Source organism: Drosophila pseudoobscura, chromosome 4 (assembly GCF_009870125.1).
Source record: "Drosophila pseudoobscura strain MV-25-SWS-2005 chromosome 4, UCI_Dpse_MV25, whole genome shotgun sequence".
Taxonomy (NCBI): domain Eukaryota; kingdom Metazoa; phylum Arthropoda; class Insecta; order Diptera; family Drosophilidae; genus Drosophila; species Drosophila pseudoobscura.
This window is the reverse complement of record NC_046681.1, coordinates 16519931-16543191: the sequence shown is the minus strand read 5'-3', so window position 1 is coordinate 16543191 and position 23261 is coordinate 16519931. Positions and strand designations below refer to the sequence as shown.

Sequence of the window (23261 nt, the reverse complement as noted above, 5' to 3'; positions counted from 1 at the left end):
ATATTAATTAACAATTTAAGCGCGTAGGTTACATATATTACATTTATAAAGTATACCACGGAGCAAATCCGATACAAGTTGCAACTATTACACAAGTACATCATGCATTTTAATCATATACAAATGAATATTTAAATAAAGAAAATGTTAGTATTTAAAATATGGGTGATTTTATAACCATGCCATCTTCAAAAATTTAGGAGTATTATAATTTGTGAGAGTGTGTTTGAAAGTTGTTGGTCCCTTTTCTGATCGGATCAGTTCTACAGACACAATTGGGCCAACAAAATGACTCGTCCTTCATTCAGCTCTCATTGCCAGAGTGTTGTTTGGATACTTTTTGATAAATTTAAATAGACGCTTTGCTATAATATCATAAATGAACAATCTGGCGCACTCTATTCCCCCGATACTAAGCTGGAAATTCCCTTAATAGTTTTAAAGTACCTCCCCCTCAATCTGTGGCCCGTCACTTATCTGTTGGCCCAGTCCTGCCAGTGGAAGGGGGGCTGCAAATGTTGAATGAAAGCGAAAGTCAATGTGGGGGAAAAAGCTTCGCTTTGCTCTGGCAAAGCTCTCTCCTCAAGTCGAGTCGTCCTGGCGTCGGGTATCCTGCACGACGACGACTTTTGACTCCGCCGAACTCTGCTGTGGACTCTCCGGGATGCCATGGAAACTTTTTCACCGCCACAGTCTTCCGTAGTCCTGTCGAGTAATGTGCGCCGTTGAGGAACAGTTTTTGCACGCCAAAATTTGAGTTTATTTTTTGGACTCTTTTTTGTTTGTCCCCCCCGACACACTCACACACACACGCGCACACACATACCACACTCATACACTCTTCACACACAGTCACAAAAAATATCAACAAATACTATGATTTCAATAATATAATAAAAGAAAAGAAATTAAAAGAGCAGAGCACAAAACGCGGGCAACATTTTTAAACAAATTTTACAACAACCGACGAAAAAATATATAAAAGAAACAAAAATCTGGCGAAATACAACAAATATTTGCTAAAAGTGTTATTTGATAAATTAACAAAAAATAAATAAATTTAAATAAAAACGAAAAAACGAAAAAAAATCGACGGCGGAAACAGCAATAAATACCAGCAAAATATGCAAAATAGTTCTAACTGTAAATTACAGTGCCTTCTATAAAATAAACAACGTCGCTATCACCACCACCAAAAACCCCACTCAACAACAGCAACAGCAATAAAAACAGCAACAAAAAGCAGCAACAGAAGCAGCAGCAGGAGCAGCATCAGCCCAGAAATTTCGTTAAGCAAAACACGGTAGGAATATTACGTACGAGGAGTGGGTTGGGGGGGTATATGTACTATATGTGTTGTGGTATGTGGTGGGAGTGTTGTGCCGCCTCCTTTTGATGCCTCCACTAATTGGTATGCAACATTATTTTTTTGCCTTTTGTCATGCCACTCCATCACGCGCTTTTTGATGGTTAGTAATTATGGTGTCGGTTTTTTATATGAAACCCACTGTGTGGAGCGGAGCGACTGTGTCGGTGTGAGTTTGATAGGGATAGGGATTGTTATCGTGCGAATGTGTGAGTGTCTGTTCCACCCATCCATCCCTCCCCCCTCCAGGCCCACGCATTTCTTCATTGTTAGTCGAAAAAGGTTTGCATAGGGTCTTAAAGCTGAGAGAAACAGAGAGAGTGTGCGAGGCAGAGCACGCACACACACACACATAGTTAGGGATGTGTGCGTGAGAGGGAGTATTCATAATGAATATTCATATTATTCACCTCTTCGAAATTATATGATAATGGGTGCAAAATATTATTCAAATTGTTTTTCAATGCCCCCAAAAAAGATACTGAAAGAGCTTGTGGGGCAGGTCTTATATGTAGATAATAGTGGCATTCTATATCGGAGGTATGATAGCAGGGCAAAAATTATTTAAGAATTTGCAACAAATAAATTAAGTACATTATTGCGTGTTAAAGAACTCTTGTACTACAATAGATATGTATAAAATATTATTATGCTTACACACACCTCCTTAACAAATACAATACTAGCAGAGAAATAAGGGATGGTTGCCCTGATGGTGTGCTCCTTTATGAATATTCATGTAAAAAAACTCTTCAAAATTATATGATAATAGGTGGAAAATAATATAATAATAACTGTTTTTCATCGAATAATGCTTTTGGGGGCCCGCATCTCCCAAGAAGATACCAAAAGGCTTTGTTTGTTTGCCATTGTGGCAGTCACGAAGAAGCCAAAACGTACGCTTGGACAGCACGGCACTCCTCCTCGTACGTCCACTCCCATGCCACCCAACCACCCAACCACACCATCCACCCACCCCCCATTATAATATAAAAGCTGCCGAAATCAATAAAGACAGAACAGACAAAAAGCAGCGGGCAAGCAGAGCCAGCGGCAGCAGCGTCAGGCCCTCCCGCTCCCCTATGTGTATCCCTATGTTTTGGGTCCTGGACCGGGCCGGGCCGGGCCGGGTCCCTGGGTCTTTGTTGAGTGTATCTGTGTACGGGAGTATCTGTGGCCGTGTGCGTGTGTCTGTTATATTAACTCACCTGTGGCGGACACTTTTCATATTAGCAGCAACAACAAATCTCATCATCATCGCGTTCGTCGCCGCCGCTCTCTCGCTTCTCGTTGGACGCTCGTTCCGTTTCCTTTTTATCTCATTGGCTTTTCTTATGGCCATTCTTTGGGGCTGCCTGCGCCTTCTTCATCTCCTTTTTTTTCCTCAGCTTAGCTTTTGTCACCTTTTGTGCTTGTTGCTGACGTTTGAGTGACGCAAATTAATACATACATACATATTTTATTTTCAATAAGCGAATCGAGCGAGCACGCACCCCCGCCGGGCCAGAGTTGTCACCCCGCCACTATGGTTTGGCGGGGCTTCCCCCTCTTAATGAAGGAGAGTTGCCACTTAATGAGAAGTTTACCGTTCTCACTTCACTCTCGCATAGTCGGTAGGTCCCGTCGATTCCAAATGCTTTCCTTCAAAGAGTTCAAAAATAAATAAGACCACTCAACAGGTTATTGGCATTTAGACAATAGGTGAAAAAGTACACGCACACACACATGCCCATGGATACATTTACACAAAGTCCCGCGCGGAGATATTTAGCAGCTTCCACCATACAAAACCTACAGTCATGGAAAAAAGTTTATATAAAATGCATATTTTGTTCGTATTTTTAAACATTTTTTCTTCAGTAATTATTTTTATTTTTTAGGTGTATACAGTAAGTTTGCCAATTGAATAGGGTTCAACAATCTTGATGTACCAAAAATCAATTTTGTAATTTTGTAGGCTTTAAAAAATAGTACATACAATAAAGAGCGGTTTGGGGAGCTGCTTAAGAGTTTCTTGGGGTTTGTACAGATTAGGATTCAGGATTTAGGATAAACCGCACAAAAACGCATCTTAGAATCAGATCTGAACTCTGAAGATAGAAAATGTGGGGGTCCATACAATTTTGTCATCCAGTGTATCTGTGTGTGGGACAATGGGAATGTAATAGTAATTCTCTGGGAGCAATCGTTGCAAAATCAAGGTCTAGGCGTCGAAGTGGCAATAGCAACATGTGCTTTCCCGCACACAAACACACACATACATATGTATACATAATCACACACACACCGTTAGCCACGATTAAATTAACGCAAATTAAGCAGATTAAGCAAACGTCACTCACATCATCCCAGATGCCCCGGCATAGCATAGCCCACCCGTCCGACGGCAAAACAAAGAGCAGGGAAAAAACCACAGCAAAAGGCAAAAGCGTTGACATCACACGCACACGCACACACACACATAAAGCGCACCGATAGAGACTCCGCACGCACACATTGACAGTGCGCAGGACAATGGCGGTGGAGGAGGCTGCAGCCCCTTCCCCTTCAATCCACTCCTCGACACTCCCGCACACAACAAAATTGATACACACCAGTCATAGGAGGAGCAGAAGGAGGCGCAGGAGGAGAGACGGGGCTGCCTGCACAATGACTGACGCAGGCAGCCAACCCCCCGCGAGTGGGTAGTGGGGAGTGGGCGGTGGGATTTTATTAGGGTGACGCACGATGCAATTTCATGATTATTGAAAATATTGCTTGCACGTTTTATGTAGCTTACTTATCGGGATTCGAATTTATAGCTTTTAAAGCGAAAATCATTAATGGGTGTGGTGCTCTTGAAATCTCTATAAACTGTTTACAAAATCCAATTTTTTATTAGCGATCTACGTTCATTAAATTATATATAACTTAACTAAACTTATCCGTCATCGAAATTCAATGAAGTTCTCTAAATCGTGGCACCATTTCCCACAAAATTTTATTTGAGTTACGGAAAGTTCGACTTGGAAAAGTTAAAGTTGAGATGTTTAACTACAATTGACCTTTTCTAGCTCTGCATACCTCAGAACTGTGGACATATTTGTAACTTGAAATAAATGCAATATTAGTTGTAAAACATTTTCAATAAAGAAGACTTAGTTCGAGAAGCCTTAGAAGAACTTTACGAGCTACTCGCAACCAACTACAGCTCTACTTTTTTAGCTCCAAGTTTCCCAAGGCAAAAAATGAATGGCACAAGTCCTTCTGTTCCTGAAAGCCTCTGAGGGATGTCATGTCCCAATTGAATCTTGATTCACCCTTTCCTTTCCACTGCGCTTAATGAGTTTTTAACTCGCTTTTGATAACAATTTCAATTAAGATTTTTAATAGCTGGGCGCTGGCTTGCATTTATTGCCACAATGCCAGGGATTTTGCGGTTCGGTTCGGTCCGGTTCGGTCCGGTCTGCACCTGCAACTGCAGCACTCTTTAAGCTTAAGCTTAAGCCGGGCTCGGGCTCGGGTCCGGTTCCGGTTCCGGATCTGGGTGTGGGTCTGTGGCGGCCTTAACGCGCAATTAAGTGCAAACTTTGGCCGACACCCGCACATTTCCTTGATGGGGCTTAAACGTCAACTGGGCGCAGATGTGGCAGTGGCATGTATCTGAGGCAGAATCAGCACCAGCAGCAGCAGCAGCCGGTTACGGAGACAGAGACAGAGAGGCGGCAGAGGCAAACCTTGCGGTTGTTTGTCGAGGGCGCAAAGTGCAAGGTTGCCATTCATTTGGCTCGCAGGGCCAGCGATGGGGTAACAGCAGCCAGGCTGAAAGGCGGAAGGAAGAGCAGCACTAATCTCTGAGTGTGTGCCTTGTTATGCCCTTTAATTTGTTGGGTATTATGGTTTGGACAGGAGGTTTGTGAATTCTATTTTGATTGTCTGCAACTTTGAACAGATCTTGAATTTTTCTGCAGAAGAAACATCAAAGATTTAAGCACTAAGGATTTGCAAGGGTATCAAAACCTTCTACTCGCTCCCATACCATGTCCCTCCTGCTATCTTGTTCGCATTCGTATTCTCTCATTGCATAAGTGTCAGTGTCAGCGATGGGTAAGTGGGTGGGGACTAAGGGTCGTAACACTCATGTGTGTGTGTGTGTGTCTGTGTGTGGGTGGGTGGAATTTGGAGAGTGCTGGATGCCATGTCGGTGTCTGTTCTGTTCTGTTCTCTGTCTGCTTCCTGTGTGTGAGTGTGTCCTTGCGGGGGAAACAAGAAAGACTGATGATGATGATGGCATTTTGTTACATTTTGCTACCTTTTTTTGTCCTGTGCAACGGCGGCAGCAGCACCTTTAGTATGAAATGAGGCGGCCAGACAAACGCATCGACAACGAAGATCGAACACGTATACGGCTAAGGATTGGAATACGACGGTTACGGGAAGCATGAACAGCAACAGCCTGCAGCAATGGTGGGAGCACACGTACCGCCGGCATCATCTCGAGCCGAACAACGACCTCGACACCACGGAGTTGCACTACGCGCTCCTCGAGCATAACCAGCTAGGTGGCAGCACTGGAACCCTGCCCACGGACCTGGAGGGCTCGGCGACGGACTTTGATTACGGCAACTTTAGCCTGATCAATCCGTATGACCTTGACGCTGCTGGCGGCGATTCGGAGAATGCCATATCCTCGCTGACGCTCCTCCTTCTGGCCGTCAGCTATGGTCTCGTGGTCTTTGGCGGCGTCGTTGGAAACTCCACCCTGGTGCTCACCCTTTGCTCGGCCTCCTCGGTTCGACTGCGGAATCCCCTACTGCTGGCCGTGTGCATTGCCGATCTGCTGGTCACGGGCATTTCGGCGCCCGTCACGCTCTTGAATCTGGCCATGAACCGCAGGACGAGATCGCTGCCGCTGGTGCTCTGCAAGGTCATACATTACATCCAGGTGGGTTCTATTCTGTCATATTTTATTCTGTTGCAATAATCTCTCTCTCTCCCTCTCATTGGACCAGGTCATGCCCGTGGCGGCCAGCACCATCTCCTTTTTCATGCTCTCCCTGGACCGCTATGCCACCGTTAAGCATCCTCGTTTGGCCCAGCTGCGGCAGCGTCGATATCTGCACGTCTCCCTGGCCTTGATCTCTTGGCTGGCCTCGGCGGCCATCAGTACGCCGTTCCTGTTCGCCTACAAGATCATAGCCAAGTCGGTGATCATCAAGGGAGTTGGTAGCACGAACGCCAGCACTACACCGAATCCCGTTAGCATCAGCTGCACCTCTGATCTGGGGGCCAATGCCATGTTCATGTCGTTCATCATCTTCCACACGATAGCCGTGTTCGTGCTGCCCGGGGTGGGGGTGCTGCTCAATCACTACGGGGTGCGGCGCAAGCTCTGCGCCCTGTCGCTGACGGCTCGAGCGGCCCACGGGGAGCTGCCCCTGCCCATGCCCATCCTGCGACGACAGACGCACATGGTGATTGTGACGGGTTGCGCCAATGCCCAGCAGGCGGCCTGTGGAGGCCCCACCACCGTGGACGATACCTCGAATGGGAATGGCACTGGCGGCGGTGGGCAAATGGCCGTGAGTCCCGGGGACATACAAATGCACACGTTACAGCCTCGCCTGCCGGGATCTGGTTCGGCCCTTGAGCCGGGCTCGTTTCGTTCCAGCAACCCCATATCGCCCAGGTGATTAGCGTTAATTGATTTTGGTTCGAATCGCATTTAATTTGAATGCTGCTTCCCCGCAGGGCCATGAGGGAGATACGGGCCCACTCGCAGCGCCAGCGGATACATCGGGCTGGGAGGGGTCCGGCCACGCCTGGCATACCGCTGCCACAGACCTCGACGCTGAGGTCACGCCGTCACTTGGCCAACATGCTGATCGCCTCCGCCTTAATCTTCATCGTTTGCTGGGCCCCGCATGTCTTTTGCATATTCTATAAGAATTTCGGCTACAAGCAATACTGCAGCAAATCCTCTGTCTACTTCAGTCTGTTGTTGGGTGAGTACTGGACAGGAGTGCACTGCGGATGACGGATGACGGATTACTCAATAATCTTTATAATTATCTCCAGGGTATTTCTATTCGGCCATCAGTCCGGTCATCTATTGGGCGCTCAATCACAATTCGCTTCGACAATCGCCCTGTGCGCCCATCATACGGCTGCGCTCCATGCAAAATTTCCTGAGATCGCGCTTCCGGACGCACACGGTGCCCCCACCGCCATCGTCCACCAATGAGGCGGCCCTGGGTGCATTCAATCCGAAACTGATCAAGCTGACACCGAAACAGTATAGAGCTCAGGCTTCTTCGCATTATCTCTACTAGTGTGATACTAAACTAAAAAAACTTGATATACATATATATAGTATATATATACATACGTATATAATATATTTTTTACTTACGACCTGATCCTCAAGAGTCCTGTCTAGCCCCCTGCCCTACGCTCCCTACCAGAACCCAACCAAAAACGAACTATCTAGATGTTTTTCAAAAGCTCTACGCAATTAGTTGGCAAAACCTACTACAATATATACATAATATATACATACATATATACAAATACATAATACATAGGGCATATATATATGTGGTTGCGGCCACTCATAGCAGTGTTAGTTGACGCTTATTTACACTACGATGTTGTGCGCCTAAAGCTATGCAATAAAAGGAGAAACCGAAACCTGTCGGATATGAAAGATGAATGATAGACGGAAAACCAAAAGCAAAACTCTTCTAGTGACTTGTTCGAAATGTTGTTTAGTCTTTTAAGAACCGAAACGAAACGAAAAAAAACAAAAACAAAATACAAAATATTGTACTATGTTCCTTCTCATAGATAAGCAATAAGATGAACGCTTTAAGCCAAGTTAAACGAACGAAAGCAAATCAAACTAAACGAGATCTAAAACTTTTAAACAATTAAAAACCTAACAAAATCTAAATCAAATACGAGTACATACCTAACGAAACATACATAAACTTACATATATACATACATATACATATATATAAAAAACGAAAAATCTAACAAAAAAAAGATTATAAATGTGTGGAAAAGATTTAAAAAAAACAAACGAGTATTGTATACATATTTCTATGACTTAATTCTTATACACTTTTTCTAACCATTTTTGAATATCGTACAGTGCAATTCAAGAGAGAGAAAGAGAGAGAGGGAAATCCACAGAGAGATCTCCGAGCGCACGTTTCAGATCAGATCAGATCAGACTCAGGTTCGGGTTTCATTTGCAATATGGACGACTCGCTTGGGAGTGTTTCCCCGTTGCCGCCGCCCACTCAATTGCAAAACTAATCTGCCACTATCCGTTGCCAACTTTTCCACATTTTCTATACAGGTCTTTTTATACTACACTACCCTAACCATTGGCACATCTGAGGGAAACTACTGTGTATTTCTTTACTTTACAAAGCAATGCTGTCGTCAATCAAATCATTTAATTTCTAAACTGTATGTAAACCACCTTCCACCTTCCACCTTAAAGCCATCTGAAGCAGCAGCTGTTGTTATCGCCTTTAAACTAGTGGCTAGAAACCCTAAACTTAACTTTTAATAATATCATTTTGTACTTTAACTAAACCTTCATCGAAAAAACCAATGAGAAACTCTAAAAACTATAAATATGCTACATACTAAAAACCTGTAATTGTTTTATTTCATTTTAACTTTGAAGGACTTTGAATACCCTGTGATACGCTGGCTAACAATCTTTATAGAATCCCATTGGATCCAAATCAATTTAAAAGCTTTAAATCATAGTAAACATGCTATTTGCAAAGGGTATAATAATTATTATATTAACGATCTGACTCGTTTTTGGATAATTGATACCTAGCCGGCATTCCGGCTGGCTGGCCTTTCCAGATCGCCATGACTATGGCACAAAATTCTTTTGCATTAATAATTCATGAGACGAGGCCATAAAGACGTAAGTTTAATTGCTTTTAAATTCCAGGTGTTGCATAATATATGCAATATTAACTTGGAATTTCACAGCAACCCGACAGTCGATAATTGGCCGTTTAAAGCAACGCAAGCAAATCTTTACAAATCTCAAAATGCTTTTCAAGTGCTTGTTTGTCACTATAATGGTTGTACTCCTGGTTCTACAGGGATGCTCTTCCAAGACGTAAGTTGGCCAGACCGTAGGCAGAGCGTCCAACTAATTGGATTAGCTTTATAGTTATCAATTTATACCCGCTCGCTGTGTGGATCAGCCCGGAGTGGAGCAGAGGATTGGCGGCCCTCTGAGCCTGTGCAGCTTTCCACCAAAATACCAGACACCGGACGCTGAGGACATCCAAGCCGTGATCAAGCATATACAGGGCCTAAACCTCAATTGACGAAAACAAAAAGAGTGGAAGTTTGTACATCGTTTAGAGAATATTACATTTTATATGCATTAAAGAGCACGCGGGATTATGAAATCAATAAATTTAGCTATAACATTGTAACTTAATTGCTGGCGCGCTTTGTTTGCTGCGCATGTTGTTGCATACGTTTCTCGATTTCGGGTCTGAAGTGACGAATGAGGCCCTGGACAGGCCAGGCGGCACCGTCACCCAATGCGCAAATGGTGTGGCCCTCAATTTGCTTGGAAATCTCCCACAGCATATCAATCTCAGCGGGTTGAGCATCGCCCTTGACAAAGCTGTGTTGATATCATGGAAGGAAAATATGCCTCATTCTGTTTCTGAATAAAATTATCGAAAAATCTACTTACCGAGTCATGATCTTGTTCATCCAGCCAATGCCCTCGCGGCAAGGTGTGCACTGGCCACAGCTCTCGTGCTTGTAGAACGAGATGAGTCTGGCAATCGCCTTGATCACATCCGTGGACTTGTCCATCACAATGATGGCCGCCGTTCCCAGCGATGTTTGGGCCGCAATCAAGCCATCAAAATCCATAATCACATCATCGCATACCTTTTTGGGAATAATGGGTGTGGATGAGCCGCCGGGAATGACGCCCAACAGATTGTCCCAGCCACCAGTAACGCCTCCACAATGACGCTCAATCAGCTCCTTCAGCGGAATGGACATTTCCTCTTCCACGGTGCAGGGATTGTTCACGTGTCCCGAGATGTTGAAGAGCTTCGTGCCCGAGTTACGGGTGCGTCCAAAACTAGCAAACCAAGTGCCACCGCGACGACAGATGGCGGGTGCGACGGCCACAGTCTCCACATTGGTGACCGTTGTGGGGCAACCAAAGACACCCACATCAGCGGGGAATGGCGGCTTCAAGCGGGGCTTGCCCTGCTTTCCCTCGAGCGACTCAATCAAAGCGGTCTCCTCGCCGCAAATGTATGCCCCAGCGCCACGGTGCATGAAGACATCAAAATCGTAGCCAGTGCCGCAGGCATTCTTGCCAATAAGGCCAGCCTGGTAGGCCTCGGCGATGGCCAGCTGCATGTTGGAGGCCTCGTTGTAAAACTCGCCGCGAATATAGATGTATGCAGCCTGGGCGCCCATGGCAGCGCCCGCAATCAGGCAGCCCTCCACCAGCTTGTGGGGATCGTGACGCATGATGTCACGATCTTTGCAAGTACCAGGCTCGCCTAAAAATACAGAAGAATGTAAATCGGTCTTTTGACACGGATTTCAAAATGCTCACCTTCATCGGCATTCACCACCAAGTACTTGGGGCGTCCATCGCCAGGCTTTTGCATGAAAGACCACTTCATGCCACTGGGGAAGCCAGCGCCACCGCGACCGCGCAGACCCGATGTCTTGATCTCATTGATAATCCAATTGGGACCCTTCAGGACAATCTCCTTGGTCTTGTACCAGTCGCCACGCTTCAAGGCACCCTTCAGCCTCCAGTCGTGGCGTCCATACAAATTTGTGAAGATGCGATCTTCGTCGGCCAAGGGACCAAACTTGGTCTTCGTCTGAGGTGGCGGTGTGCCCGCGGGAGGGGCCTGTGTGCTCTGCAGCCGCTGCAGCTGCAGGCTGCCAGGCAGAGTCGCAACTGCAAGAAGCACATGATCAAATCAATAAATTGCGCAGAAACTTTGCTTTGCGTTTTGTTTTGCTTTGCGCAAAAATTACATAAGTTGGTTGCAAGGGAAATGATTGTTTTGCTGGCTTGCAGCGACTAGCTTAACAAGTCTCACAAGTAAGCGGACAGCGAATGCTACAGTTAAATCACTAATTAGCACTTTTTAAACGAATTCTTCGCCTCTATTTACCTAATTGCGGCTTGGTTAACAAATTATATCGCACAATTGCAGCCATTTTCGGTCCTGCCAGCTGAAATGTGACTGGTGTGACCGACCCTCAGAAATCCACCAAAATATACTGATGAACTCTAGTTCTTTTATACATATTCCTCGACTTTGATAATCCGTCGAATATTCCCAGCTATATTTAGCCATGCCCACTTAATTGTATACGACTGATGAATAAATTTTGTTCAAGATTAACTACTTTTAAATACTCTTATTTGTTGTATTTTGACAAAAACACAGTTTAAATGAAAATATTCATAAAAAAACAGTCAATGTGACGTTTGATACTTTGCATCGATATGCATCAGTATATTTGTGCAGCCCTAGGTTGATCGGTATATCGGTATATGCTATATTTCATCAATCTATTAAATTTAATTTTCAACGGTATATAGAAATCCAATAAAAGCAAGTGTTTGGAATATGCCAGTCGAGAAGAAAATTAATTCACTAATCGGATAAAATTATGTGGGCATGGCTAAATGTTCTATATAGCTAATAATATTCCACGGAATATCAAAAACGAGGAATATGTAAAATATAACTTGAATTCGTCAGTATATTTACGGTATATTTTTAAAATGAGACCGTATATTTTGGTATATTTCTTGGGTCGGACGCTGACACACTGACTGCAATCTGTTATTTGTTTTAATAAAAAAAATGGCCCAAAGAACAAACAATAAGCCAAGTAATGGCACGGCAACTGAAGAAACAGATGGAAGTCTGCCAGAAACTACTCCGACACTGCACTTGCGCCTGGAACAGCCGCGGGACGAACGCCGGGTGATCTTTCACGAAGGTGTCATAGACAATGAGCATTTAAACCGCAAGAAATCCAAATGTATGTAACCTTTACACTATTCCTTTGTAGTGCTACGGCTAATGTGTCCAATTTGTAGGCTGCTGCATATATAAGAAACCCCTGGCCTTTGGTGAGAGTTCCTCGGAGGACGATGAAGAATGTGAGAACTGTTTTGGCCATCCCGAGAAGCGCAAGAGAAACGCAAGGCACAATCATAATCACGATAATGACAATGAGCCATCTACATCGGCACAGGCATCAGCGCAGCCAGGACCATCGGTTGGGGATCCAATTTCCCCGCCCGCTGAGCCCGTTGTTTCGCCAGTCAAGCCTAAGTCCGATCCAACCACACCCATTGACCAGTTCGAACAGACGGGCAAGTCGTAGGATGATTTTGATTATGTATATTTTCAAACGTTAACAAGTTGTAACTAAATACTAACAGCTATAAACAATCTTTTTTCCGGCAGTAAGATTAACTTCTATATGAACATCTGTCATAAAGAGATAGGGCAGGCACATGGATGTGTAAGTGTTGATGCGACTAAGCGACCTTCATTTCTTCGGCTTCAGCTCGAAAGATTCGTTCACATTAATGGGGATGTTATAGGCCTTTGCCTTGGCCCGTGAGCGCCAAACCTGGCAAAGATGTAGCGTTAAATGTTAAATAACACAACAAAAATCGGTTTTAAAAATGTACACACCTTAATTGTATAGTCATCGCTGGTGGTCACGAGCATCTCAGAGTCTTTTGGATTGAAGGCCACACTGTTTACCACGTCCGAGTGCTTGAACTTGGCCAAACTAATGCCATAGTAGCGATCCCATAGGTAGGCATGCTGGTCCTCAGCCCCACTGGCCACATACTCCTCGCAGACATCGAGAAATATGAAAAAGCACTCGGTGCTGGGCGTGTAGGCCTTATGGGCGCGCAGCATGTTCCCCACTCTCTTCAGGGTCATCAAGTCAATCACATGTATATCAATCTCCTGAGCTATTGGCGGTGGCTCCAGAGGATTGGTAATCACATAGTGCTTTGGCCAGGGGCGCGTATTAACATATAAATAGCGATGATCCGGACTCAGCGCCATGCCAATGATGTGTCCGTGCAGATCGATGACTTTGTCCACCTGATCAAATCGATCCTTGACGGAATCGTAGTCCCACCAATCTGGATCCGTGCGCGGAGTTTGCTGCTGCTGCTGCTCGGCGGCCCGCTTGGCAGCTATTCTCTCCTTCAGCGAGGGCCCAGGATCAAGTTTTTTGGGAAAGTAAACGTTCCTTATGCGCTTGAAGCCGATCTGGTGCGGGGTAAATGTTTTAGAGCCCGTCGAGAAGATGAGATACTTAGGCATGCTGTTCTCCATTTCATCGTACTCCTCATGCACATCCATGGAGTCGTACTCTTCCTCGTCCTCTTCTTCGTTGGCGTCGTTTGTAGGGGCCACTGCTTTTCTGTATTCCTCCAGGTAATGAATGGTGGCATCTCCAGGCCGGGCTCTGGACCGACGTTCGCTTATGTCTGGCAAGTAGTTCTCATCGGGGGTTGCACTTCGTGTGCGTCTAAGGCTGGCGGCATGGGACAGAGGATTCCCACTGGCCTGGGAACCAGATGGCTCATCGTTACTGGGAAACGGAAAGGGCGGACTGCGCGTCTCTTCCTCTACCTTAGCCAAGGGATCGTTACTTTCATCCAACCAAGGACATCTGGCCACCATTATGGCCCTCACCGAGCTCGCATTGCGGTTATAGAACTTGTACAATTGGCTCATTATCGGAACGTGCTCAGAGTCGATCTCCTGATTGGCCTTATTCAGCCACAGAACCGATGTACTCACCAAATGAGCCAGCCAATGCAGGTCCCCTGAGATCAAATACTGATCACTGAACCAAGTGCCAAATATATCATAGGGACGATTGACCACTCTGCAGCGTAAATGGGACTCTGTCGCTCCCAGATAGAACACGGCAATCTCTCCTGATGTGGACTGTGGGGATCCAAAATGCACACCCGAAACCAGCAGCAGTGTGTCACTCTGATTGAACTGCGAATATTGAGAGTACTTCCAGCTGAATTGTTTCATATTGTGCGCATACTTTTCCGTGCATGGATGCTGCGAGTTCCATACCTATGAGCAGGATTATTGATTAACACCCATTTCATATCGAACGCTGGAAGACTACTCACTATCACATAGCCATCCTTGGAGCAGGTGGCAAACATCTCTCCATTGTGTGCGAAGCTCACATGTAGCACCTGATGCGTATGCCCGTGATTATTCTCCATCGAGGGCTCCAGACGCTGGGCCTGAACAAACGGTATTTGTGTGGACAGACGCTGGTATTCCGATCGCCAGCTCTCTGCACCTGGCTTTAGCGGTATGCTCGGCGAGGCTCTGAAGTTCTCCTGGAACTTTTGACGCCACAACAGATCATCGTTGGCTATGCCGTGCCACCTCCTGCAGCACAGACTCGCCTGGAGCAGTTCGAAGACATTTAAACGCTCGAAGATCTTCAGCAGGGCGGGCTCTGGCAAGGCCCACCAGCCATACGGATCGGTGCAAGTCTCAGTCTCCCTCCCATGGGGGGTTGTGTACTCTCCGTCTGCTGCATTTGTGTGCTTTACCAATCGGGCCTTTTTGAAGGTCACTTCCATTTGATTTCCGAATTTGGGCCGAGTGTCGATACAGCTGTCGCTTCTGCAATGAGGTTTACAGCTCGACTGTCTTTGTGCTATTGGTAATAACTGGTTTTGCTTTGCCTTTGTTTCAGCGGATAAAACTAAGAGTAACTTTCCCTCTTATTGTTAACGCTTTTTTTTCTTTTGGAACAGCTGTTTGGGTTTGAATGGTATGGTCACACTGGTAATTTGGAAAACAAACTAAATTTGTGGCAGTTTCGGCTTTTCAAAATCAAAGGATTGTAGTTAAATCAGATAAAAGAAATGTTTTAAACATGCACATGATTATGCTGGAAAGGTTTCGCATGCAACACTCTAAAAAGTGAGTAATTCAGCCATGACAGGACACTGATAATGGATTTTTTGTTCTTCCCCAGCATTTCGAGGCTCTTACGGCACTTTAGCCGTCAGTTGGATGGAACGCACAACAATGCCGTGGTAATTGCAGCTGCTGTGCGTACCCCGAGAACACCATTCAAGGCGGAGGAGCAGAAGCTGGCTGGAATTGTCATCGATGAGCTGGTGAAACGCACTCTTGTGCCACGAGAGGAGTTCAAAAAGCTAATTGTCTGTTGCTCATCGAATGCATCGGCATCCGACTGCAATGCGAGGCTTGCCAATGTAGCCAAAGAGCTGGGCTTGAAGAGCTGCGAGGCACATGCCCTACAAGACGATATCTGCTCGATTACTGGACTACGCATGACATTGGATAGTCTCCGGGAGGGAAAGGCGCAGTGCATTATCACGGGAGATACACGCTGCCAGTTTCTTGAACCGGATGATGGTCTTCTGGCCAATGAACTGATGACCGTGCATCAGGCTCCGGCCAGAGGCAAACAAACCGCTAAGGCAGATCCCTCCGAACCAACGCCAACTTTGGGAGCGGCCGCACTGGCCTGGACTACATACGAAACTGCAGAGCGCCTTCAGTTGCAGCCTCTAGCTTTGGTGCGTGAATTTGCTGTGAAAAATAATAGAGAAGATGCTCTGTACCACGTTCACGGCGGTCAGCCTCTTCTTCCCAGTCAAATCCACACGTGGGATCTGGTTACGAGCCGAGAACCGCCCAAACCAAGCTATTTTCACCTAGACCTAAGCGGAAATAATCTGTGCACCCACGATAATTTACATATAACCGCCAGTCACCTTCTCACCCATCTGGTGCACTCCCTGCCTGCTGGCGAGTTGGGCTGTGCGTACATGGATGGAAGCGATGGCCGTTTGATGATAATATTTCTCGAAAAGCTGTGAGTCCCATCGAGTGTTTCCTGTTCAGTGACCCAAAAAAAAATATCAATGTATCTTTCAGCAAACCCAAAATCGCCCAGGTGGACGGTCTTCCTCTGCTGACACTGTACACCAAAAAGCCGTGTCCTTTGTGCGATGATTTGGTGTCACAATTGGAACAGAAATATGCTGGTAAATTCAGACTGGAAAAGGTTTACATCGACCGCAAGGAGAATGTACGTTACTTGCGGCTATTTCGGCATGATATACCTGTCTTGTTCTTTAATGGCCAATTTCTATGCATGCACAAATTGAACGAGGAAGCGCTGCGAGAACGTCTGGCTGGCTTGGAATAGGTTTAAACATCTGTACATCTGGCATAAACCAAATTTAACGTTTAAAATAATTCGCCCATGGGTTTGATGGTAATATCGTGAATCTGCAAAGCAAACATATGGATTGTAGGTAGGGGTTGTTTTAAGGGGTTAATTTCTTCGTACCTGCACGTGAGGCGGTGTGCGCAGTGCATATAGCACTGCATCCGCTATATTTGATGGCTCCAGCCTGACCATATCCTTCACATAGAAGTGTATCTCTTCCGGGAATATGTTTGTGTTCACCGCCCCGGGGCAAATGCCGGTCACACGCACCTTGCTCTTGTGCAATTGAAACTCCTGGCGATAGGTTTCCGTAATTGCTGTTATGGCAAACTTGGTGGCCGGATATATGTTGAATGAGGGCAAAACGTCGATAAAGTTGAGCACTTGCTGTCCTGCAATGCTGTTTATGATTAAAACATGACCCTCTGTATCCCGCTTCTTCATGTTGTTGAATGCCTCCCTAGTGCACCAGAGCACACCCATCACATTGGTGTCAATGACATCACGCAGTTTTTGGGTATTCCCCGGCGCCACTAGTTCCGTTTCCCGTGTGATGCCAGCATTGTTCAGCAGAACATCGGGTCCTTCCAGCTCCCTTTCTATCCAGTCGAAAGAGCTCAGGACCTGGTCCTCTTTCGATACGTCGCACCGTCTGGGAATGAAATTGGCCTGCAAATGTTTCGGCAAGGTGTCCCTGAGCTCCCGCAGCTTTTCTTCTCGCCGTGCCAGACCCACCACACGCAATCCTGCACCAATCATGGCACGAGCACATGCAGCTCCAATTCCGCCGCTTGCACCTGTGACCACAGCGAGTTTGTTCTGCCAGCGTTCCATGCTATCGAGTGAATGAAATGCTGATGTAAGCTTTTGGAACCAGGCAGCGCCATCTAATTTGCCTTTCTTTGGCTTCATTAAATATAGGTTAATCTCCAATGGTCAAATGGAATTTGAACTCGATAACAGTCAAAGTGTTCCTCTACATCGATGTTAACAGCGCTGCGCTTAACAGTTAAAAAAATATTTCAATACTCTGTTATATTAGTCCTGTAACAATCTAAATATTAACTATAAGGCGCGCCGTTCAAAATTGAACTGACGGTTTATTTACGATACATCGGTATCAGTCTTAGAAAAGGTCTTTATTAATTAAATTTTAACAACAGTACGGAAAACTATGAAGATACTATATTAAATGAGCAAAATATGGTATAGACATGCCTGAGAACTGAGAACGATTAACCCATTGCAACCCAAAGGGTATTTTAATACTCCACCGAAAATAATAAAAATTTTAGCGCAGTTCAGGAGATGTCGTGGTTTTTTTTAAGTTCAGAGGAAATATGGCATGAATCCTCAAGAAGAATTTACAATCGTATAATATTTTCCGCCACTTACCACTTACTATTTAAAAAGAGGGGGCTGGAGTGGGCTAAGTTCGGTTTTTCAGGGTCTATACAGCACGCAGGTGTTGAGATTTTAAGCAAATTTATAGTGAAAACATTCAATTTAAGTCAAATAAACGTTAAGAAAGCATTTATCAAACAAAATGGCACAAATGGACATCGAATTAAAGAAGGTGAGGCCGCTGTCCAAGGCTCCAGGCGAGACCCGGCCTGCAGCGCGTGCTTCCCATTACTCATTTCTATTCATCCCCTCCCGCAGGCCTTCACCGAGATGCAGATCAACAAATTGGAGACATCCAAGAAGATCAATATGATCGACATGAAATGCGATATGGTCAAGACGGGCAAACACAAATATCTGTTGACGGAAAAGGGCACAAACAATTTGGACAATGATACGAGGTGTGTTTGGATGTGACGCCCTTATAATGTTTCTTTTATGCCTTAATTGGAAATCTACTCGACTATTACAGGGTTTATATGTCTGTTGGTCGCATGTTTCTCCTTACGGACGTTCAAAATATGCGCGAAGATCTGAAGATCAAGCAGGAGAAATGTGAAAAGGCCATTGAACTACTCGAAAAGAAGAAGGAATTCCTGCAGAAGTCATTGAAAGACCAGGAAGACGGTTTGCGAGAGCTGGTTCAACAGCGCAAGGAGGCTGATGTCGTCGCGAAATAGATGCCATTGTAGCCGCACAAACACACAAGAAACACACATTTTATTCGGTTCATTTTAAATATAATTGTCCAAATTGAAGTTGGCATAACTAACGAACTCGTTGCCCAAATTACGTTCATGCTCCGGTCGGAAATTGCACTTATGCACCGGCAAACAGGCTGTGAGCCAGGGTTCCACGACCTCTCCAGAGCAAAATATCAGTTTGGAATCACTGGGACTGCTCTGCATCTTAAGGATAATGGCAGATATTTTCTCTATGCACTCCTTGGACAAGAACGGCGGGTCGGCTATGATTAAATCATATTTTTTGTGATGGTTTATCAGATAGTCTGGATCTATACAATTGATATCGTAATGGACAAAATCAGTGCCGTAGGCTGAAAAACGCTCGTCGTACTCGAAGATGCTGACTAAAAAGGAGGGAGAAGGTCACAAAGATGGGTAGTTGAATTTGACTATTTCCTCACCGTGGTCATATATATCTTTAATATCCTTGTAAAGAGATGGACAAGACAGCAAAGCTATGCGGTAGTTGCGTTCTTCGGGTTTATTTGGTTGTTCCTTCAATAGCTTGGCAACAATGTTACGTACTGTGAGTTTGGTCTTTTTGCTATACCAGAACTGGCTCAATTGCTGCAGATATAAAATATGACACGTTTAGCAGGCCAAAACTCGAAAACTTATATTAATAACTTGCCCAATTCTCTTCAAATGTTGCTTCCTTACCGTCCTGGTTTACAATGCGATCCTCCTCTTCGGCCTCGCGTTTGGAACGCTCTGCCAGGAATTCATTGAGAATGGCTAGTGTGTCGGCGGGGAGTGCAAGGTCGTCCTCCATGACTATATTTTCTGACACTTCAAAGCAGAAAGGGCTATTTTAAAAATAAATTCAACTATAATGTGCGTTCGCTCTGTTACGCGCTATGGCATTATTTAGTGCTGGCTCTTTAGTTCATTTCTATCTCACCGGTTCCACAGTTCCGAGATATGTGAACATTATGGTATTATTTAGTGCTGGAACTCTACTGAGCCAGAACTAGTTCAAAGTGTAAGAGGAAGAGACCGAGACGTATTTGATTTACGTGTAAAATTTGTATTAAATTTTTGTACCATATCGCCAGTGAGAAACCCTGGACTCATTTGTTGCTCAGTGAACGGTAAGTTCGCAGATAGATTTTAATTCAAAACATCTTGGATTACGCGGCATTTTGTGTGAGACAACGCTGACTGTTTGCATACGCACGGGGAATGAGGAATATAATACCTGGCCCAACTTTCTTCACGCGACAAAATCGTCCCAAAATCATTTAAAACTGTACGCGGAGCGGAGCAACGAACCCCAACCCCCCTTCGTTCCTTATTAACCCAATTCGACAGCCGTGTGCTGCTGGCATTATAATCAAAAAGTATGCAGGTCTCTTGTGTGTGCCCTAATCCGATCGCTTGTTGCTGGGGAGAGTGGAGGAAGCATCTAATTCAAAGTTTCGAAAGGGCCCTGCACTTTGAGCGCGGTCTGTAGTATATCTGGGTAGATACATTCTGCTTTGTCATTTTGATCTTGTTTTATTATTTAAAGTTCAGACATGTCAATCGGAGGCAATTTGTGAGCGTGCGTGTACACCCGTACCGTACCCCCGTGCCCGTGTATTCTGTTCTACCTCTGACGTGTTCCTTGCTGTTCCGACCACGTGACGTCATTTATTTATACATATTTCATCACAATTTTATCAGATTGGTGACTTTTTGGTTTCGCATGAATAATCCAAATCTATTGTCAAAGGCAATTATCAAAGTGAAGTACTTGACCCAGTTCGTTTGAAGGACCCATCCTTAAAATCAATAGTAATGTCATATCTTAGCCCACCTCCGCTCGAATGCTCTTGCATATTAAATGACACCTAATGACCCGCCTTCATTCCCGCTACATCAGTCATTTTATGTACACATATCCCAGGTACATGTACATACACGTAGGAGTCCGCACTGACCGCTGCGCCGCCGCACTCTCTCGGTGTGTGTTGTGTTGTTTACCCAACTCTTGCTTCCGCGGTATGGTGGTATCTCTTGCTGTCTCTGCCTCTCTCCTTCGCACTCTGTGTGGCAGCCACCTGTTTGGCCATATTTGTGTCTGTCTGTGTTAATATTTCGACGTGTATTTCGTAACACCATGCACTGCACATTGTGGCCAGACGTCAGTCGCAGTCAGTTGCACTCCCCTGTCTTGTCTGTAATTGCAAGTTTCTTAAACTTTACGAGGAAAATTTACAAGTTTTACTGTGCTTTGCATCATAAATTGCTGGCATTTTAAGTTTTAGGAAAGACCTTTTCGGCTGGAGATAAAGAATTGAATGAATATTAAGCCATAAACTGCAATTGAAGAGCATTTAAGTTTCGCTTCTTACCATTGTGTTTTAACCCTTTTGTGATTTCTTTTTTTTTTGTGGCCTATGCAAAACATGGTTTGGTCTGTAATTCATTTCATCTTGAGTCAACGTGACCATTAAAACGCCTCTTTGACACGCCCATTCTTGTGTTTTAAGTGGTGTTGTGAAGTGTGTCTGGGTTTGCAACTTTCCATTTGACTGGTTTAACAACCGGAGTCAAATTTCAATTGAAAGCCAAAGCGCGTGCTGTTCCAAAGCCCTGAGCAGCACAAGATCTCAGTCATAGACAGAGTCATAAGTTCATAGAGTGTGGATCAGCATATGCTGAAAGAAAGATCTCTAAAGGAAGAAACTTCACCAAAAGGTGAAGAACACACACAGACATTAGATATGGTTCGGTGGTTGCCTAGTGAGGGTATGGGGGTTAGCTTATCAGGCCAATACCGGAGCGATAAGAACAGAATTCCCGCTGATAACGCTGAAAGTAAACTCATTACGTTTCTCTATTGTATTTTCTTCCCTTTTATGACTGACTTGCAGACTAAAAATCCAGTAAGGTGCACAGCGATCAACCGACAAGTTCATAATGAGCACATCCACCGACCAGCCACCGCGCTTCGATAGCGCCGAGACCAATGGCTCTGAGAGTACATCACAGCAGCAGGAGCAACAGCAGCAGCAGCAGAACCAGAACCAACCACAGAATGCTCCGGCCAAGCTCTTGCAGCATTTCCAAACGAATCGAATTGATTCCGCACTGTGGGCCCTGCGGCTGCTATCGATATTCTTTACCGTGAGCTATGTGTTGCCCGTATTTACGTGAGTATTCAAAAAGAGAACAGAAAAGAACAGCATCTTTAATTCAAATATCTTCTCCACAGTTCACAACAGAGCTCCTTCACCAAGGTTCTGTTGGCCAATGCGGCCATCTCTGCCCTGCGCCTGCATCAACGTGTACCTGCCTTCTCGTTCAGTCGCGAATTCCTGAGCAAATTGTTTGCCGAAGACTCGTGTCACTACATGGTGTACTCTCTGATCTTCTTCAACATTCGGCCGTCGCTCTTGGTGCTGGTCCCCGTGCTGCTCTACTCTGTGCTGCACGCCTCCAGCTATTCACTTAAGTTGTTGGATGTAAGCATGCTAAGGAGATGTCCTTGATTGACCATCACTTAATGGTTGTGCTTTATTTTATAGCTGATTGGCCAGAACTCGTGGTGGGGCGCCCGTTTCATCATCTCGATTGTGGAGTTCCAGGCGGCCAACATACTGAAGGCCACAGCATTCTGCGAGATCTTCATTATGCCCTATGCTATTGTTCTCACTTTTATGTGAGTTTATGGTTAATTTTTCGTTGCTTTCTTGATGTTTTATAACCCATTTCTTTGCCCTTTTAGGAGCCACGCGGGCCTGATGACACCTATTATCTACTATCACTATGTGGTGATGCGTTATACTTCACGCCGCAATCCCTATCCTCGCACCGCCTTTGCCGAGCTGCGCATCACCTTCGAGACGCTGGCCGCTCGTGCTCCTCCTGCCATCGCCAAAATCATTCGCGGGGGCATTGCCATTGTTAGCCGATTGGCGCCGCAGCCAACGCCTGTGCCTCCTCAGTAAGGAGAACAGAACCACTGCTGGAGGAGGACGCTACTAAGGACATCTAAATAAGCTTATTTAACTATTGTACCAACCCACTCACACAGACGCTCATTCAAGTGTTTAGGGTTCATTTGGTTTTATTTGTTAGTCAAACTGTTGTTTGCATTACACCATTTCCGTATAGGGGCCCTCACAAATCGGTTTGTTGTCTTTTTCTTTTACCATCCGACGCGTTTTGGGATGTAATTTCTGAGTAAACTCACATTTTCACGACACATATTCAAAGCGTATTATTAACATTAAATTCAAAAGAGTAACAAATTAGTTATAATTTGTTTCGCTATAATTTATACGTTATTTAAAACTGAACAACCGACCTGGACAACTGAAGATGACAATGAAGATGATTTACATATATTTTTTATGAATGTGTAAAACTATTAAGTGAACAAAACGAAACAGAGTAAAGTAAACTTAAATAAATCAGAAAATGTTCAA

At 45.0% G+C, this 23261-nt stretch overlaps 10 protein-coding genes across 11 annotated transcripts; 6 read left to right on the top strand and 4 right to left on the bottom strand.

Moving 5' to 3' along the window:
* The first annotated feature begins 262 nt into the window (after positions 1 to 262).
* On the top strand, positions 263 to 8147 carry LOC4817875 (kiSS-1 receptor). 2 transcript variants are annotated; one of them, XM_015179760.2, is made up of 5 exons: positions 263 to 1303; positions 5686 to 6290; positions 6358 to 7034; positions 7097 to 7350; positions 7424 to 8147. In XM_015179760.2, the coding sequence occupies exons 2-5, from the start codon at positions 5787 to 5789 to the stop codon at positions 7675 to 7677; spliced, it is 1689 nt and encodes a 562-aa protein (XP_015035246.1). In that variant the 5' UTR covers positions 263 to 1303; positions 5686 to 5786; the 3' UTR covers positions 7678 to 8147. The 2 variants fall into 2 exon arrangements, with proteins under 2 accessions (XP_015035246.1, XP_001357189.1); XM_001357153.4 differs by having other exon boundaries at positions 264 to 1303; positions 5689 to 6290.
* A 226-nt stretch (positions 8148 to 8373) lies between these two features.
* LOC6903327 (uncharacterized) lies at positions 8374 to 9833 on the top strand. Its single transcript, XM_002132172.3, has 2 exons — positions 8374 to 9503; positions 9558 to 9833. The coding sequence occupies exons 1-2, from the start codon at positions 9433 to 9435 to the stop codon at positions 9715 to 9717; spliced, it is 231 nt and encodes a 76-aa protein (XP_002132208.2). The 5' UTR covers positions 8374 to 9432; the 3' UTR covers positions 9718 to 9833.
* Positions 9735 to 11706, bottom strand: ND-51 (NADH dehydrogenase (ubiquinone) 51 kDa subunit). Its single transcript, XM_001357152.4, has 4 exons — positions 11566 to 11706; positions 10989 to 11345; positions 10098 to 10932; positions 9735 to 10025 (listed from the first exon to the last, which is right to left on the bottom strand). The coding sequence occupies exons 1-4, from the start codon at positions 11609 to 11611 to the stop codon at positions 9830 to 9832; spliced, it is 1434 nt and encodes a 477-aa protein (XP_001357188.1). The 5' UTR covers positions 11612 to 11706; the 3' UTR covers positions 9735 to 9829.
* A 494-nt stretch (positions 11707 to 12200) lies between these two features.
* On the top strand, positions 12201 to 12888 carry LOC4817883 (E3 ubiquitin-protein ligase PPP1R11). Its single transcript, XM_001357151.4, has 2 exons — positions 12201 to 12448; positions 12507 to 12888. The coding sequence occupies exons 1-2, from the start codon at positions 12268 to 12270 to the stop codon at positions 12794 to 12796; spliced, it is 471 nt and encodes a 156-aa protein (XP_001357187.2). The 5' UTR covers positions 12201 to 12267; the 3' UTR covers positions 12797 to 12888.
* Fbw5 (F-box and WD repeat domain containing 5) lies at positions 12799 to 15162 on the bottom strand. The gene is made up of 3 exons (XM_001357150.4): positions 14598 to 15162; positions 13114 to 14538; positions 12799 to 13048 (listed from the first exon to the last, which is right to left on the bottom strand). The coding sequence occupies exons 1-3, from the start codon at positions 15063 to 15065 to the stop codon at positions 12965 to 12967; spliced, it is 1977 nt and encodes a 658-aa protein (XP_001357186.3). The 5' UTR covers positions 15066 to 15162; the 3' UTR covers positions 12799 to 12964.
* A 108-nt stretch (positions 15163 to 15270) lies between these two features.
* On the top strand, positions 15271 to 16722 carry LOC4818120 (uncharacterized). The gene is made up of 3 exons (XM_001357149.4): positions 15271 to 15411; positions 15467 to 16336; positions 16399 to 16722. The coding sequence occupies exons 1-3, from the start codon at positions 15365 to 15367 to the stop codon at positions 16670 to 16672; spliced, it is 1191 nt and encodes a 396-aa protein (XP_001357185.3). The 5' UTR covers positions 15271 to 15364; the 3' UTR covers positions 16673 to 16722.
* On the bottom strand, positions 16569 to 17699 carry LOC4818162 (farnesol dehydrogenase). The gene is made up of 2 exons (XM_001357148.4): positions 16817 to 17699; positions 16569 to 16755 (listed from the first exon to the last, which is right to left on the bottom strand). Exons 1-2 carry the CDS (start codon positions 17606 to 17608, stop codon positions 16714 to 16716), a joined length of 834 nt encoding a protein of 277 aa, XP_001357184.4. The 5' UTR covers positions 17609 to 17699; the 3' UTR covers positions 16569 to 16713.
* Positions 17700 to 18103: 404 nt separating this feature from the next.
* On the top strand, positions 18104 to 18876 carry Pfdn1 (prefoldin 1). The gene is made up of 3 exons (XM_001357147.4): positions 18104 to 18272; positions 18359 to 18501; positions 18573 to 18876. Exons 1-3 carry the CDS (start codon positions 18243 to 18245, stop codon positions 18778 to 18780), a joined length of 381 nt encoding a protein of 126 aa, XP_001357183.1. The 5' UTR covers positions 18104 to 18242; the 3' UTR covers positions 18781 to 18876.
* LOC4817847 (protein-lysine N-methyltransferase CG9154) lies at positions 18835 to 19748 on the bottom strand (the record flags this gene model as incomplete). Its single annotated transcript, XM_033379385.1, is given in 3 exon segments — positions 18835 to 19190; positions 19248 to 19413; positions 19478 to 19748. Coding segments are annotated over 3 exon segments (663 nt in total), but the record flags the coding sequence as incomplete, so codon positions are not given.
* Positions 19749 to 19793: 45 nt separating this feature from the next.
* Positions 19794 to 23261, top strand: Kr-h2 (Krueppel homolog 2). The gene is made up of 5 exons (XM_001357145.4): positions 19794 to 19937; positions 21705 to 21983; positions 22046 to 22295; positions 22359 to 22492; positions 22559 to 23261. The coding sequence occupies exons 2-5, from the start codon at positions 21751 to 21753 to the stop codon at positions 22779 to 22781; spliced, it is 840 nt and encodes a 279-aa protein (XP_001357181.2). The 5' UTR covers positions 19794 to 19937; positions 21705 to 21750; the 3' UTR covers positions 22782 to 23261.